Raw genomic sequence first — 17,143 nt, 5'->3', positions numbered from 1 at the left:
ATTCTCAATAGATATTGTCTTATTTTAAAATACCTTATTGAATTCTCTTTTCATTAATAAAATAATATGCACTATTCTAACAAGTAAGCAAAGAGTATGTAAAAAATGATTTAATAAAACTACAGTTTTTTTGGATATAGTTAAGTATAGCAACCACTTTATTATTTTTCTGCTCTCTGCCTTACATCTAGGAAGATACTTCCTATCCTAAAGGTTTACTAGAAAGCTGTACTAAATATTCAAGAATTAGGAAATCCCCATATCATATGCAAACTTCCTGAACACACACAAAATGCCATTATGGAAAAATATTTGATAAAAAAATCTTAAATTATTAATGAACTGGTATCCACACAAATCACAATTAGGCAAGATTTATCTATGGAGAGGCAAATATTTAAACTTTAGAAATTTAGAAAGGTAATATATTACATTAGCTAATGTATATAAGAAATTTTTTTTCAGTCTCACTGAGTGCCAGGAAAACATTTGAGAAAATGCACTGCAGCAGTATTTACAATAGCCAAGAGATGGAAACAGCTTAAATATACATTGTTGGATGAAAAAATAAAGAAAATGTGCTGTGTTCATACAACGGAATATTATTCAGAGAAGGAAATCCTGTCATATGCTACAACATGTGTGAACCTTGAGGGCATCATGCTAAGTGAAATGAACCAGTCACAAAATGACAAATACCGCATGATTCCACTTATATGAGGACTCTAAAGTAGTCAAACTCATAGAAACAAAGTAAAACGGTGGGTGCCAAGGGCTGGGGGTAGGGTGGGTGGGGAGTTTTTCGGTGTGTGTAGAGCTTCAGTCATGTGGGATGAGAGGGGGTGGTTCTGAGGATCTGTTGCATGACAATGTGCATGTGGTTAATAATATTGTAATGTACACTTGGCAACTGTTGTCAGGATGAGTTTTATGTTATGTGCCTTTTTTCCATAATAAAAATATTTTGAGAAATATAATATCAATTTCTAATATAGAACTCACAGAATAGAAAGACCTTCCTTAATTTGGAAAACATTAAAAGGGCATTAAAACCTGTAGGAGTTTCCTGGGGCTGTCATAACAAAGTATTGCAGACTAGGTGGCTTAAACAACAGAAATTTATTTTCTCACAGTTTGGAGGCTAGAATTCTGAGGTCAGTGTGTCAGCAGAGTTGGTCCCTTTTGAGGATCACGAGGGAAGAATCTGTCTTAGGCCTCTCTTCTCAGATTGTAGATAGTTGTCTTCTCCCTGTGTCTTCACCTGGTCTTCCTTCTGTCCACATCTCACCCAAATTTCCTCTCCTTATAAAGATACAAGTCATTTGGATTAGGGTCTGCTCTGTTGACCCCATTTAAACTTAATTACCTCTATAAAGACCTTATCTTCAAATACAGTCACATTCTGAGATACTGGGAGTTAGGGCTTCAACATAGGAATTGTGGAGAGAGGGGGTGGTGCACATTTCAGCCCATAACAATCACTAATGGTTAAGGACTGGAACAACTTCCAATCTATATGAGACAAGGACAAGGATAACTGCAGCATCATTAGTGTTCCTAATGACAAAATCATCTGCCCAGGAAATCCTGCAGGTCCTACTCCAATTTGATTTCTATTTTATTTATTTTTATTTTTTTAGAGAGAGTGCACAAGTGGGGGGAGGGGCAGAGATTGAGGGAGAGAGAGAATCTCAAGCAACTCCCTGCTGAGCACAGAGCCCCACACAAGGCTCAATCTCACGACCCTGAGATCATGACCTGAGCCAAAATCAAGAGTTGGATGCTCAATCAGACTGAGTCACCCAGGCACCCCATCACAATTTGATTTATAATCAGTAAGCTCATCATGGTGACTGCATACAAGACCAATACGTAAGAAGCTTTTTATATCTGAGGATAACACACTGAAAATGTAATAGATAAAAAGAACTCCTTTATTAGATCAACAAAACATGAAAAATATGAAGCAAAAACTTAAGAAATACTCAAATAGGAAAAAAAAAAAAAAGAAAGAAAGAAATACCCAAATAGTAAAGGAAAAAAAACGTAGCTCCCAGTTTGGGACAAGATGGTATAGACTCACTTTTCCCTGTTTCTCCCTGCTAAACATAATATAAAGCCTTGGAAACAATTCAACAAATAATTGTATGAAGACTAAAAGATGGAAAGAGGAAGGTGGACTGGCTAAGGACCTCAGCACTTGAGGAATGCATTACACAGTAAGAAGTTTCTTACATTTTATTAAAATTTTCCATTTACCCAATTCTGATCACCAGAGATGCCTGCAACTTGGAATCACCAACAGACCCAGGCAAAATAAAAGTCCTTAGACAAGCATGTTCTCTCTGGCTAAAGGGTCAGGTCATGGAAAACTCAGCAGGACAGAAACATTTTTTACCATACCCACCCTACCCCACCCAAACTCTGTGCTGTCAGTGAGAACTGAGTGGGGAGTATAGACACCTATTTCCTACCATCAGCATCAGGCAGCCCAGGCGGGCATTTTTTACCTGCTGACTTGGTCTCTATTGATGCCCTGATTCAGCAACAGCAAATGCCCAGGAAGACATTTTTCTGTCCCACCAGCAGCATCAACAAAGTGGAAGCCAGATACCTAGACTCTTGCCACCCTGGGCAACAGCAAGCATCCCAGGTGGGTGCTTTCCTATTCCACTGCAGCATCAGTGGACACAGAGCTGGGAGTCTGTTTCTTTGTCTCCCACTGGTGTGGTAGAAGATAGCTGGATCAGTATCAGGGGAGAATGAGTAGGAAGTGTGGTCATTCACACCCCCCGCCCCTGCACCAAGTGGCATCAGCAGGCAACAAAGGGTTGCATTCCCTTTCCCAGCTAGAATATTGTCAGTGCAGATGGAATGAGAGTCTGAACTTCCATTGCCTTCCAGTGGTGGCACGTGGCATCCCTTATTCTCTGAATTAAAGACAGAGAGAAGATCTTGGAGAGGAAGGAACTGGAGAAAGAACATGCCAAAAGTAGATTTCAGATCAGAGTAAATTACTAGGGACAAGGGAATTACTTGATAATAAAAGAATCACTCCACCAAGAAGACAGGGATTACAACAGAGAATCAAAATATGTGAATCAAAAACTGATATATCATCAGTTGTACTCTATAAAAAAAGATACCACATTGTACAGCCTAAATATGTACAATTTTTGCTTGTCAATCATATCTTAATAAAGCTGGAAAAAAGAAAGAAATGTATCAAAACAAGATGGTTTTATTGATGATAGATGATGGCTATATGCTAGAACAAACAAGTATAGCAAAACATAATGGTAAAATCTATGTGGTGAGTATACAGGCATTCACTGTAAAGTTCTTTCAATTGCTGTATTCTTGAAAATGTTCATAATAAAATCAAAATCTAAAAAAAAGTACTAATATAACTGGAAGGAAAAATAGAGGGATCCAAAATTATAATTGGGGACTTCAACACCCTCCTCAGAAATTTATGGCACTATTAGACAAAAAGTCAACAAAGATATAGAAGAACTGAACAATGTCATTAAATATCAGTATCCAATTAACATTTGTAGAACACTCAATTGACATTTATAGGACACTACATCCAACAACAGCCGATACACATTCTTATCAAGTTCCCATGGAACATCCACCAAGATAGAACACATACTGGGTCGTAAAACAAATGTCAACAAATTGAAATAAATTGAAATCATACCAGGTATAGTCTCCAGCCATAATAAAACCATCCTTAAATCAACAACATAAAGATAACAAGAGAGTCTCCAAATAACTGGAAATTAATCAGCCCATTTATAAGTAATTTATGGTTCAATAGGCACTCTCAAATGAAATTCTAAAAAAGATGAAATTACATCAACATGGATGGAACTGGGGGGTATTATGCTGAGTGAAATAAGTCAATCAGAGAAACACAATTATCATACGGTTTTACTCATACATGGAACATAAGGAATAGTGCAGAGGAAATTAGGGGAAGGGAGGGAAAACTGAATGGGAAGAAATCATTGAGGGAGACAAGCCATATGAGACTCTTGACTCCAGGAAACAAACTGAGGGCTGTGGAAAAGGAGGTGGGTGGGGGGATGGGGTAACTGGATGATGGGAATTAAAGAGAGCAGGTGATATGATGAGCACTGCATGTTATATTCAACTAATGAATCATTGAACATTATATCAAAAACTAACGATGTACTATACCTTGGCTAATTGAATTTAAATAAAAAAAAGATGAAAATAGCACAACATATCAAAATTTGTGGCATGCAGATAATGCAGTGCCTAGAGGGGAATTTATAGCACTAAATGCTTACATTAGAAAAGAAGAAATGTCTGAAATCATTAATCTAAGTTCCCACCTCAAGAAATTTTAGAAAGAAGAGGAAAATAAACTCAAAGCAATCAGAAGTAGCGCTCACTTTGGCAGCGCATATGCTCAAAGCAATCAGAAGTAAGGTAATAATGACAATAATAACGTCAATAAATTCTAAAACAAATACAATAGATAATATGAAAAAAATGATAAAACATTAAAAAGGAAATAAAATCCATGATTAAATAAAAATAAACTGTATTTATCAATGGTTTATAATATTGTAAAGAATTCATTTTCACCCCAAATATTTGATTCAATGTAATAAAGTTAGAATAGAACCATAATGTAATTTTTAGATGAAGATGTTGATTCTCAAATTCACAAGGAAGCGAAATTTTTCTTTTTTCTTAAAGATTTATTTATTTATTTTTGAGAGAGAGACAGCGAGAGAGGGCACATGCATATGGGTTGGGGAGGGGCCGAGGGAGAGAAACTTTAAGAAGACTCTCTGCTGAGCTCAGAGCCCCACACGGGGCTTGAGGTGGGGCTCTATCCCAGGACCCCGAGATCATGACCTGAGCCAAAATCAAGAGTTGGATGCTTAACTGACTGAGCCACCCAGGCACCCTGGAAGTGAAAATTTTCAAAGAAAAATAATAACTTTTTTGCCGGCGGGGGGGAATGAACAACAAGGGAGGATATGGAAAAAGTAATATACCACAACATTCTCTAAAGTTTGTTATGGGAGGAAAACCCCCAACAAATTGAAGAGGGATATGGAGGTTCCAGAAACAGCCCCTTGTATATATGGAAGTTTAGTATTTGATAAATTTAACATTTCAAGTAAGTTGGAAAATGATTATTTAAAATTGAGGAGAATCTATCACATCTTTTAAAATTTGGCTAATGTCTGCATTCAGAGAAAGTTTTAAAGCTAAAATTTAAATTTAAAAACTTTTCTAAAATAGTTCAAATACAACATGGAAAAAGCATGTATAACTTAGAAATTTTACCCAAATATGAATCTTTGTACTGTCAGTTGATGAAACAAAACACAGAAGGTACAAAAGAGTGGTCTGAAAAGTTCTTAGTTAGGGAATGAGTTTTCTGGGATAGAGGAGTGGTTGAAGCAATAGAGGACATACTTACTGTGTATTCAGTGGTGGAAGACGTGGCTAGATAGAGTAGCAAATCCTCAAGGATAGCATTAATCTGAGATGGAACCCCAACGGTGAGTCTTGATCGCTGAGGGTAGGTGTAGACAGGGACTCTTAAAAAGAGAGGGGGTAATCCCTTGATAAACAGAGGTAAAACAATTTTGATTGTTTTCTAATATCTGAATGAATAAACGTATAATTTTATGTATCTGAGTGGTTTATTGTTCCAAAGCCTAAACACGTGATGAGACTTAAGAGATAAAACCTGAATGCCTATTTCCCCTGGGACACATTTAAATCCGAAAAACTCTTAAAGAGTAACTGGGGAGGAGGCTTCAGGGGTCTGCTTAGACAACACCACAGGAGGAAATGTGGACCCCCAGTTCTGCTCCCAAGATCCAGCACAGAGGAGCATCTGCATAGATCTCCAGCCAGAGAGGGAACAAGATGACACCTTGAGGTTTGGGATGTGGGTAGAGGTCCTTGGTACCAGAACTTACATTTCCATCCTGCTAGCCATGAGCTGCGCTATGGACATGACAGATTGCCAGGTTTCCCACACCTAACAACTTGCTCCTGCCCAGGAAGACACCCCTCCTCATTTCCTGCCTTATCCCCCCACCACACACAGGAAGGGGTAAAGGGTGTGGGGCTGCCCTGGTGGGATCACAGTTGTGGCCTGGCCTGGACTGACCTGTCCTGGGCTGCCTTGTGTTACCTTAGGGTACCCTGTGCCGAATGGCCAGAGGTGTTAGAAATAAGGGCTGAGCCAGTGTCTACAGCGACTGATAAAGTTCTCACTCTTGGCTCTCCTGAGGCCAGAGCCTTGGAAAGTGGGAAATGACGGGACCACATACATGTTACTCTGTTGAGCATCTCTGGTCAAGTGAACTGGATGAGGGGCTGTCTCTAGAATGTGGGTGCCTGGTGACCAGAATTCTGTTGGGTTCTGTCACCAAGGAAATGAGGTTGCTTCTTCAAGATTCCATTTCCTGGGCCCCTTCCTTCACTGAAACCTACCCAAAGCCTCCACTAGACCATTGACTGCTTATCCTACTTGGCTGTGTTATCTCCATAACTGTACACAAATATCCACCACAGCTCGCCACACCACACGCTGGGAATGTAACCAGGGTCCCAGCTTGGAGGGGACAGAGCTGAGTTCAGTCCTCTTTTTTTCTCTGTCAGTTCCCCGTCCTGGAAAAGCCTTTGCGCCACTGGGAGCCTCTCCACTCTCCCAACCTGCACATTGGGGTTCATGCTAGTAACTACTTCCTTTTGACATCACCAGGTGTACATGAGATTATATCTGTAACACCTGTGGGTTGGTGACACAGGTATATGATGAATAAACTCAGAAATGAGAATTACAGGAAGGGGACATAGCACAGAATACCACTCAAAATAGGCCTGGGTTCCAGCTCTATCATTTACTAGATATTTGACCTTGGGCAAGTTACTTACCTTGTCTGTGCCTCAGTTTCTCCATCTGTCATTGGCATAATAACAAGAATACCTACTTTGTAAGGTCATGGAGAGTTATTAAAGGAGTTAATGTTTGAAAAATGCTTGGAACACCTAACATTCCTGAAGTGCTGTATCTGTACATTATAAATAAAATTTATAAATTCGTCTGGCACTGACTTTGTAAACTCCAGAGGGCAAGAACTAGTGCCTTAATGTATGTAGAAAGTACTCCATAACAAAGGATGGATATATGAACGAAAAACATTTATGAATGCATTACCTATGTTACGCACATCCTCCTGATATTCCCAAGCAAACTCACACCCAAACATACCTGCTCCATCTGACATCCTCTTCTCTGATTCTATCCAGGAATCACTGGGGCTTCTTGGACTCTGCTGACCCTGCACACTATAGATTCTCTTTTCTGTGTCAGCAAATCTTAGTTCTTGTCCAATCCCAGGGCTTACACCTCAATCCTTCTCTTCACCTGGGAGAGAAAGGTCACCCCCAGAGCTTGGCACACACACACACAGAGCATGAACCTTGGAGAAAATATTTCCTTGGCCTGTAGCAGGTAGAAGAATGCAGTGGCAGAGTGGGATGTTGGGGAAAATCCTCCAGGTGTTGTCAGAGGGGATCTGCCAGCAACAACCTGTCTGGTTGGTGGGCCTTGGTGGTTAAGTAGTTGGGAGGGCTGCCATGTTTCAGAAGTCCTAGTGTAATATGATCAATATTATGGCCGTGCAATTAGAGTCACCTAATTAATCCAATCTCATCTGTTCCCTGACTGACTCACAAATCCAGTAGTGATTTGATAATGATAATATTTGTGTTCTATCCTCTCAATTTCATTTATTGGCTAGAGTGATTGTTATTTACATTTACTGTGTATTTTTAAAATGACCCTCCCTGGAAGAGTTTCCCAAACAAATTGAATTTATAATAGAAGCCGATGATGGGCAACCCACAAAATATTTTTATGCATAGTCTCTGGTTTGGCTCTCCCTAAATGGTAAATTATATGGACTTCTGACTTCTCTCTTGAGATCAAGTCCAGTTTGGACTCTGTGGGAGTGCAACCTCATGGCGTTTGAGAAGTAATGGTGGTACTCTGGGACATCTACCGTGTGTGTGAGTGTGTGTGTGAGTGTGTGTGTGTGTGTGTGTGTGTGTGTGTACATGCTGCATCTTGCTATGGGGTGGAGGTAGACTCCTCTCCTTGGGAAAATTTTTCCCAGACATTTTGCTCTGGGCTTTATTTTTACACACGGCTTGATCAGTGCTGTCAATAGGACCACTAAGCACTCTATAATATGGAATTTTTAAAATTTAGTAGCCGCCTTTAAAAAGATAAAAACAAACATATGAAATGAATTTTAGTAATATATTTTAAAACATTATAACCAAGATATTTTTACCTGTGCATGCAATCAATGTAAAAATTAATAGAGACAGTTTACATTTTTTTTGTGTGCTGCATATCAGAAATCCAGCACTTTCCACTTACAACACAGTCTCATTTTGTAAGTTGAATTTTGTCGGATGTATCTGCTTTGTATTTAGATTGTACACTATTCACAGATGTAAAATAGGGTTCACATATCTAAGTTGTTGCAAACATATCTGTAAGTTTTCCACTTAAAGATCTTGTCATATGAATACTGAAAAGTTCCTACTGGGTCTAGTAACAAAGGAGTCATTGTGACCTTATCAAGGAAGCACCCACAGAATGGTGAGGGCAGATGGAAGAGTGGGGTGGTCTGAGGAGGTGCTTGAAGATGAGGCCCCAGAGGCACAGGATGTAGATGACTTTTTCTCAGTGATCCACAACGAAAGGGAAGGAGTGGAAAGAACCATTTCTCTGTGAAATATCAGGCAAGTTAAGGGATCTTGGATATGTATGCAGTAAAAAGTAGGGAAGCTTTGTGAAAAGCCAAGGAATAAATATGCCAACACATAAAAAATCAAGTAAAATTTCCAGGCATTATGGATGTTTTGCAGTGGATGCAGATGATTTTGGATTTATAGTGGTACCAAAGACTAGCAGTAGCTATGGCATGATGGATAATGAGGGTCTTCCAGATTTGAAATTTTACAAGGCAGATATGATAAGTGTTAAGGAATTCTGAATTATTCCAAGGGAATTATTGAGATCATAGACCATGGAATCCAGGATTGGTAGGAATAGGAGAGAAAGTAAGGTGAGGATATGGTGATCTGGCATCACTTCCAATCTTGAGGGACAGGTAACTGTTGTATAAGTGTTTGAGTGAAAACTGAAAATCAGGAATTTGTGGTGGGTGAATATGTTTTCTGAATTATTTTTTACCATGACATTGTTGGTTGATGTAAATGTCTGGGATATGGGAGTGAGTTGCTAAGAACAGGGCAGATGATAATTTCACTATTGGTTTAAGTTCTGAAAGCCAATGGTCAACAGGTCGACCAAATGAATAGTCACCTAACACAGAAGGATGGTGGGGCTGGAGATTTAGAAAAAGACTGGGCACTGTGTGTCCAGGGGTAGGGGGGAAGACCGGGAATTGTATGGTTGAGAGTGACAAGGACAAGTGAGAATAAATCATAAAAGAGAGGATCTTACAAGATGGTGAAGGAGAAATGATCTGGAGTAGGTCCTGAATTTTGACCTTGAACTTTCTGATTTTGATCCAAGTCTATTTGATGATATCCCAGGACACAGGTCAGATCTATCCCCAGAGGTAGAGAAGGAAGGTGGAAGTACAAGATAACCGATACCATGCTCCTAAGAAGGCAACCTTTTAAACCATTTTAAACCAATTTTAAACCAATCTCATGATTTATTTTTATAGGGTAAAAGCAAAAGAAGTATGATGGTCAAGACTCCACAGAGGAAGCAACATGATTGTGGAAACCAATCCAAACCAAAGTCTTGCTTAAGTGTCTCGATCCCTTTGAGGATGTCCAGTTACATATTCAAGAGGCCAGTTACTAGAATTACATCCCATCCTGGTAATGAGGTCAGATGCCATCACTGGGAGGAAACCCTGGACAAGCCCCAACAGGTGTGCTGGCAGAAGAGGCTACAAGGTCTCCAGGCCTGTAGCAGCACAGGGGAGCCATTAAGCACTTTGGATCTTGCCAAAGCCTTGCAAAAACTTGAACCTAGGTGCACAGGTGAATATCTGCCAGGTGTTCTTGCAGGTAGTCTGAACTCCAGCCCCATGCCCATCCCTGCTGGGTCTTCAGGAGTTGATCTGGGTATCCCACAGCTCCTGTGCAAACAATTTCTGGTGACTGAGGAAGATATCAGGAAACAGGAAAGGAAAGTGAAGACAGCAAGAGAAAGGTTGGCCACAGCACTGGCTGTAGACACACTTGCTAGAGAGGCAGAGATAATGAGGGGCCAAGAAGGACAGCCTGAAAAACACCATGAAAAAAAGAGAAGCTAGGGCAGATGAAATGGCGCAGGGCACTTTATTAATGTCTCTCTGCAGTGTCCATGGTGTCTTCGTGCTGCGAGCCCTCAAAACTTTAATATGTACCAGTACTTTTCTTGTATTAAATTATTTTGTGTGACATAGACAATAGAGACAGTGATCTTTTTCAACTGCAAGATTGGGTTTCAGGCGAGAAGAGAAAAGAGATCTTTCCTCTCCATGAGGTACTGTTATCTTCCCTAACTTTGTATGTTATTTGTATTTTAAAGTCAACAGAGAGTGATCAAAGTCATGCGATTATTTAGTGTTCTGCCCTCACAGTCAGGGTAAAACATGCCTGGTCGAAATGGACTGTTGTTTTAGTGTTAATATTCCAACAGAATCCAACATATTTTTTTTAATGTTCTCAAAGAAGATACCTGTTTGTAGGTCTCTATTTTTCTGTTCTTTGTTACATGTTAATTCAGAGTTCAGTACAAGGAAATACCAGACTTCTCACTTTTTTTTTTAAAGATTTTATTTATTTATTTGAGAGAGAGAATGAGATAGAGAGAGCATGAGAGGGGGGAGGGTCAGAGGGAGAAGCAGACTCCCTGCTGAACAGGGAGCAGACTTCTCACTTTTTAAAATATCTCTATATGTTGGAAATTTGATTCATGAAAACTGATGTGCCATTTTGGGGATCATGATGTCAAGAGAGACTCTTTTCAGCATCATTAATCTATCACTGAGCTACTGCTCATTGGGATTTAATTGTCAATTTGCTTGAGCAACCTGTGGTAATATTCAAATCCTTTTCATCATTACTTAACTTCTGTCTCATGGATTCATCAGTTTCTGAGAATGAGTTATTAAAAAATAATAATATTTATAGTATTTCTATCTTTCCTAAAAATGGGTTATTTTAAAATTGAATCTTCTCTCCTCTATTCTTCCAGGAAGTACTCATCTGGAATTTTAGAATGTGTTTTAACATCTCGTTTTAAAACTAATTCTGATTTAGATACACTGAATTTTTTCTTTTCCTCATGACTCCTGTTACACTTTTCTGTGGTCACATTTATGCTTCCTGATGTACATCCTTAACTGGTTCTTTGACTGAAGGCCTTTGGCAGGTCAATGTTGAGTCTGTCCATATTTCAGAAAGTGTTTTTATCTTTTTCTTTGACAGATAGTGTGGTGAGGTGTTTAATTTAGGTTCTTAGTAATTTTTTTCCTTCCTGGTTATTTAGTATTTCTGAGCCCCCATACCATTAGCTATAAAATGGGAATGCAGCTCTCAAGGATAGTGAGTGTAACTGAGGACAATGCACACAGAGGCTAGAGATTGAGAGCACGGCTGGGAAAGTTTGCCCACTCATGTTGCTTAGTAGATATTAAGGCATCAATAATGATAGCTCTTGTTATCATTATTATAATTTCCAGAGAAGGCATTCTCAGAGAATGACTGCTTAAGACTGAGGATGTGACGCTCACACCAAGTAAGCCTGAATGGGTGGCACTGCTGTGAATTCTCTGCCCTTGGGTGTCTTCAGCTGTGGTCGTCTGCAAAATGTGTAGAGGTCATGCCAACTATTCCTGCAAACCCAAAGCAGGACAGCACAGCTTGCCTCGTGCCTGGCTCATCTGGGGCTGCTTGCTGGGGAGACCCTGCTCTGTCTAGCTGGAGTCAGTGCAGAGAAAGATGAAGAAAGACTATCTAGCTTTTTCCTCAGATTTTTTCTTTCCCACTGAGTGTTATTTATCTTTATATCAAAAGCAGACACTAAGTCTCTCAAGCCTTGGGATTTCTCTGGGACTGAGGCTTCCTGGATACCTAGTGATTTCAGCTCCAAGTCCCAACGTTGATTGCCGAGTCATTCCTGACTCACTCATTTCTTCTTGGATTATTTCCCATCTTGGAGGACCCATGAGGGGAGAGGAGCCACTGAGGCAGACTGGTCTGGAAGTCCTGGTGAACCTGAGCTTCAGAGAATGAGACAGTGTTAGGGGAACTTTGTGGGTGGGGAAATATGGAGGAACGGAGATGGGTGTGGTGGCTGGCACAGAGCCAAGGGGAGGCATGCTCCAAGGTTTCTAGGAAGAGAAACCTCGCACTGAGGTGGGATGTTGATTTTACATGATTGACAATGTCTGGGTCTCTTGCCAGTTCTGGTGCCTCTGAGGGACGAAATGGCATGAAACCAAAACACAGACTTGCAGTTGCCCTTCAGGACTCAGTGGAAGGGAAAACCTTTCATCTCGGTCCCTTGTGAACTAGTCAGGGGCCAAGTCAAGAAGGGCCCAGAGACTGTGTCCGACCAATGTGGTTTATTCCTGCTCCAGCCAAGCTCCGTTGGAGCCTCACGCAGAGCTCTCACTGCAGCTTCCTCAGGTCCAGGTGTGGCAGGTAAGAGCCCAGGCTGTGCTGCTGAACCTCGTAGTTTCCCTCCTTCTTCCGCCGGCAGACAGTGACCTGCGAGGGCAAGAAGAGAGCATGAGAATGGCCTGGGACCACAGGGATGGGGGTGGCCAAAGCCACAGATGCCTGCTGCCCCCTGTGTGTCTCTCGACCCTTTTCTACTTCATTTTCTCTCATGCATGTCTTGTACCTCTTTTATCTCTTTCTCTTCTCTTTTCCCTTTAGCTCTGTTTTTCTACTCTTTTCTCTGATATCCCATTCATATCCTCTCCTTCCCTCCCTCCCTCTCCCTCCACACAGGCACCCTCTAGCTTAACTGAGGTATAACTGGTGTACAATGACCTGTATGCATGAAAAGTGAACGATTTGATAAGTTTTGATTATAACTTCGTGAACCATCACCACAATCAAGACAAGGAATGCTCGTCATTCCCGAAAGTGTCCTCATGCTCCTTTGTAATTCCTCCTTCCCTGCCATTTGCAAACACATTCTCGTTCCCAGGCAACCACTGATCTGAATGATATCCCTGTAGATTAGCTCGTATTCTGCAATTTGCTTTAAGCAGGATCATACATTATGTACTCATTGTTATCCAGCTTTTTTCACTCCATATTACTATTTTGAGATTTATGCATGTCAGTGCATGCATTTATAATTTATTCCTTTTTATTGCTGAATTAGTATTACTTTGTGGGGCTAGACTATGGTTTGTTTATCCATTCACTTGTTGATGGACCTCTGGGTTGTTTTCAGTTTTTATGAAGTTATTATGAACATTTGTGTACAAGTCTTTGTATAGATTATTTTATTTTATTTTATTTTATTTTTATTTTATTTTATATTTCTCTTCCATGAATTCCTAGGAGTAGAATGGCTGGGTAGGTATATGTAACCTTTAAAGATGCATCTAAGCTATTTCTCACCAGCACTATTTGAGAGTTCCAGTAGTCCTCATCTTCACCACCACTTGTAAGAGTCAATCTTTTTAATTTTAGCCATCCTCATGTGTCATAGTATCTCATTATGACTTTCACTTATGTTTCTCTAAGACTTATGTTGTTTAAAAGAAGGAAAAAGCAAGGGGCACTGGGTGACTCAATCGATTAAGAGGCCAACTCTTGATTTCAGCTCTGGTCATGATCTCAGGGTCCTGGGATCGAGCCCCCCATCAGGCTCTGCCCTCTGTGGGGAATCTGCTTGAGGATTCTCTCTCTCCCTCTCCCTCTGCCCCTCTGCCTGTTCATTTTTTCTCTCTCAAATAAATAAATCTGTAAAAAAACAATTAAAAAAAGGAAAAAGCAAGACACACACAAACTGTGAGAAAAATTCATAAAACATTTTTCCAGCAAAGGACATATATTTATAAAATATAAAGAACTCTTACAACCCAATAGTAAAAAGACAAGCAACCCTCCTTACTTACCAGGAAGCAGCAGATCAGGCATGTGATGAGTACCAGGAGTCCCGCCAAGCAGATAAGGATGATGGCCCAGAAGGGGAAGTCTGGGGAGATAAGTGCTGGTGTTAGCCACCTCCTGTCATTCCCCTAGGGCTCCTGCTCTCCCTGTACTGTGCCTAACAGTCCCTGACATGGGTTGTCCAGCTTTCATCATTATCAAGACTCTGGGTACATGGTTTTCTTTGACTAGGTACAGCATCAAGACATTCCTTCCCCATCCTGAGCTGGGGCTTCTTTGAGGCTTACCAGAATTCTCAGTTAAGACATCATTTCTGTTGGGAGAATACCCTGGAAGTGAATGAAATGGAGAATGCATGTGACTGTGTTTTATGCTTTTTTTGTATTGTTTTTATGTTTTTTATAAAACTTTTAAAACACACAGAAAAATAGAACAATATCATAAACATACATCATCTAGATTTAACAATGTATATTTCACCCAATTAAAACAATATTTCATCCAGTGTATAAATTGTTAGCACTTGCCACCCTTGCTTCATCATATTTTCACTGAAATGTTGAAGTAGAAATCATGATATTCACCCATTTTTCTCTAAGAAATGAGGACACTTTGCTACATAATCCAAGGCTATTATCACATTCAAGGAATGTAATAAATCAAATTCATATCTCTGGGCAAGGAGGACTGAAATTGGGCTGGGCCATCTTATAATGGTTGGGGGGAGAATGGGTTATCATAGCTGGCAAGACCAAGGGATCTCTCTAAATTTGTAAATTCCCTCTCAAATGCTCTCTTCCCTGCCCAGAAACACATTCACCCCTTCTCCTTTACCAAGTTGTTTTATACTCATTTTCCAGGATTCACCTACAATGTAATTTTGTCCAAGAAGACTTCTCTGATGACCACTCCCAAGTATGAATTATTTCACACCAAATAATTAATACTTTTCAATTGCCTATTCTTGTTATTGCAACTGCAACATAAACCCCATGAGGGTAGGGACACACAGAACCCACCAGGCATGGAAGAGAGTTTCAGGTCACCCTACTGTACAACTTATTCCCAGCCAACTTCTTATAGATGTGCTGTCCAATATGGAGCAACTACAAGTGGCTTTTTAAATTAAAAATAATTTTCATCAAATCAAATAAAAAACCTGGTACCTTGGTAACATTCAAAATCAATAACTATAAAAGCCAGTCACAATAGCCAGACTTTAAGTACACAATAGTCACATGTGGCTACTACACTGGACAGCACAGATATAGAACATTCCATCATTGCAGAAAGTTCTGCTGCATGGTGCTGATCCAGAGCAGAACTTGGCAAACTACAGCCTATGGGCCAAGTCAGGTCCATTTTTATACAGGTCCTTTTTTTACACAGCCTGTCTTGGAGAAAAGAGGTCTATCCCCTATGCCTGCAAGGTTGGTTCACATACAGCTCAGAGCTAGAGTCCCTCACTGACCACTGGCCAAGTGACTTTCAGTACAGGGATGAGAAACAGAATTCCAGAGAGGGGAAGTGACCAGCCTGAGGTTACAGAGCTATCTCTGAGAAGGCAAGTATCTCTAATATTCCACTGGGTGTCCCTTCCTCTCCCTCAATGGTGGATAAAGCCTGGGGGAGTATGCCACCTCCTGTTAGCCTAAAAAAGTTTAATGCTGACTCAACCCCAGGTCTCTAAATTCCCAGAAAAGGCCCCACATGGGGAGGTTGGACCCCCAACTCCTGCCCCAATGACCAAGAAGCCTTACCATCCACAAGGACACTGTTTCTGTCCAGGGTAAAGTTCTGCAACTGGGTACCATTTTTGGTCAGCCTCAGGAACTCCAAATAGATGGCAACTCTGTCCAGTCTCCGAGCCAATGGTGAAAAGTTACACAAGGAGTCCACCCCAGTGTGGCTGCTGTGGGGGACAGACCTGGAAGGGCAAAAGGGATGAACAAGGGTATCTTGAATTCTACCCTGCTTCTAGGTTCCCTGCTTCTAGGTCCTGTCCAAAAGAACTTTCTACAATGATACAAACATTTGTGTTTGCAATATAAAAATACAGTCATTATTAGCCACATGTTGTTGAGCACTTAAAATACGTTAGTGTGGGTAAGGAACTGTCTCACTTTATTTAATTTAATTAGTTTATAAATAAAAAGCCATGGGGAGAACATTTTTGAAATGTTTGCAGTAGGACTTCCAAAAATCCATAAAATCATTGAGAACACTGGGAAGAATGGTCAGAACTTTTTCAGAAATCTAGAAATTAACCAAAGGCTTGCAACAATCTGAGGATCATTTAGTTAAGGAAAAAATGGCTGAATCCTGGTAAAGGGAACAAGATTTACGGCATTAGAACTTGCATTATTCCCATCCTGCTCTCATAATAACTTTGAAAGCCAGCAGTATGAGAACTTGGTAGCTGTGAAAACCAGCAGCCTATCAGCCACAATTTATTTGGAGTTCCCCAAAAGACCCATTCCCATTGAATTTTCAATGGTTGACTTGTCTGCAGATTCCTTTAAAAAGCCCCATTTTCAGGGCTTGTCTTTATTCAACTCAGAGCGATTTCAGTGAGGGAAGCCTATCCCCAGGGCATGTGCCAAAACCAATCAGTGATAGTTGTTTAACATGGCAGCTGCCTGAAGGAGCAATACCACGAGTTGGTGCAGGCAAGAGGTGAGCCAAAAACTTTTTAAAAAGTGGGTATAAGATGTCTCTGAGGGGTTTTGAAAAGCTCTGATGCTTGTGGGGGAGGTCTAGAAGGTCACAAGTGTATGGGGTGGTGTGAATACTTGAAAAGGTCTTAATCTTTCACCTCTAGCTAAAAGGTTGGCTTAATATCTGAAGAAAAATTATCAGCGGAATAGAGCATATTAATAGAATAAAGGAAAAATAACACACATCCAAAAAAAAAGAATTTGAGAAAATACATCCTTCATGATTATTAAAAAAA

At 40.3% G+C, this 17,143-nt stretch overlaps 2 protein-coding genes across 2 annotated transcripts in view; one reads left to right on the top strand and one right to left on the bottom strand.

Annotated features, from left to right (window-relative positions):
* Positions 1–9,803: 9,803 nt before the first annotated feature.
* MBD3L1 (methyl-CpG binding domain protein 3 like 1) lies at positions 9,804–10,382 on the top strand. The gene has a single exon (XM_045902245.1). It carries the CDS (start codon positions 9,804–9,806, stop codon positions 10,380–10,382), a length of 579 nt encoding a protein of 192 aa, XP_045758201.1.
* A 2,344-nt stretch (positions 10,383–12,726) lies between these two features.
* LOC123863069 (mucin-16-like) overlaps positions 12,727–17,143 on the bottom strand; it is a 74,212-nt gene continuing 69,795 nt past the window's right edge. The window contains 4 exon segments of the mRNA XM_064593509.1: positions 12,727–12,825; positions 14,196–14,275; positions 14,478–14,519; positions 15,951–16,117. Coding sequence (XP_064449579.1) covers positions 12,727–12,825; positions 14,196–14,275; positions 14,478–14,519; positions 15,951–16,117 — 388 coding nt within the window.

Source organism: Mirounga angustirostris, unplaced genomic scaffold (genome assembly GCF_029215605.1).
Source record: "Mirounga angustirostris isolate CCGP_5_RB_7025 unplaced genomic scaffold, mMirAng1.0.hap1 SCAF_1, whole genome shotgun sequence".
Lineage (NCBI taxonomy): Eukaryota > Metazoa > Chordata > Mammalia > Carnivora > Phocidae > Mirounga > Mirounga angustirostris.
The sequence above is the reverse complement of the archived record's forward strand: the minus strand, read 5'-3'. Positions and strand labels throughout refer to the sequence as shown.

What these genes read in the sequence shown, in the direction of transcription:
- MBD3L1 (XM_045902245.1), top strand. Translation starts at nt 9,804, where the DNA reads ATGGTCAAGACTCCACAGAGGAAGCAACATGATTGTGGAAACCAATCC.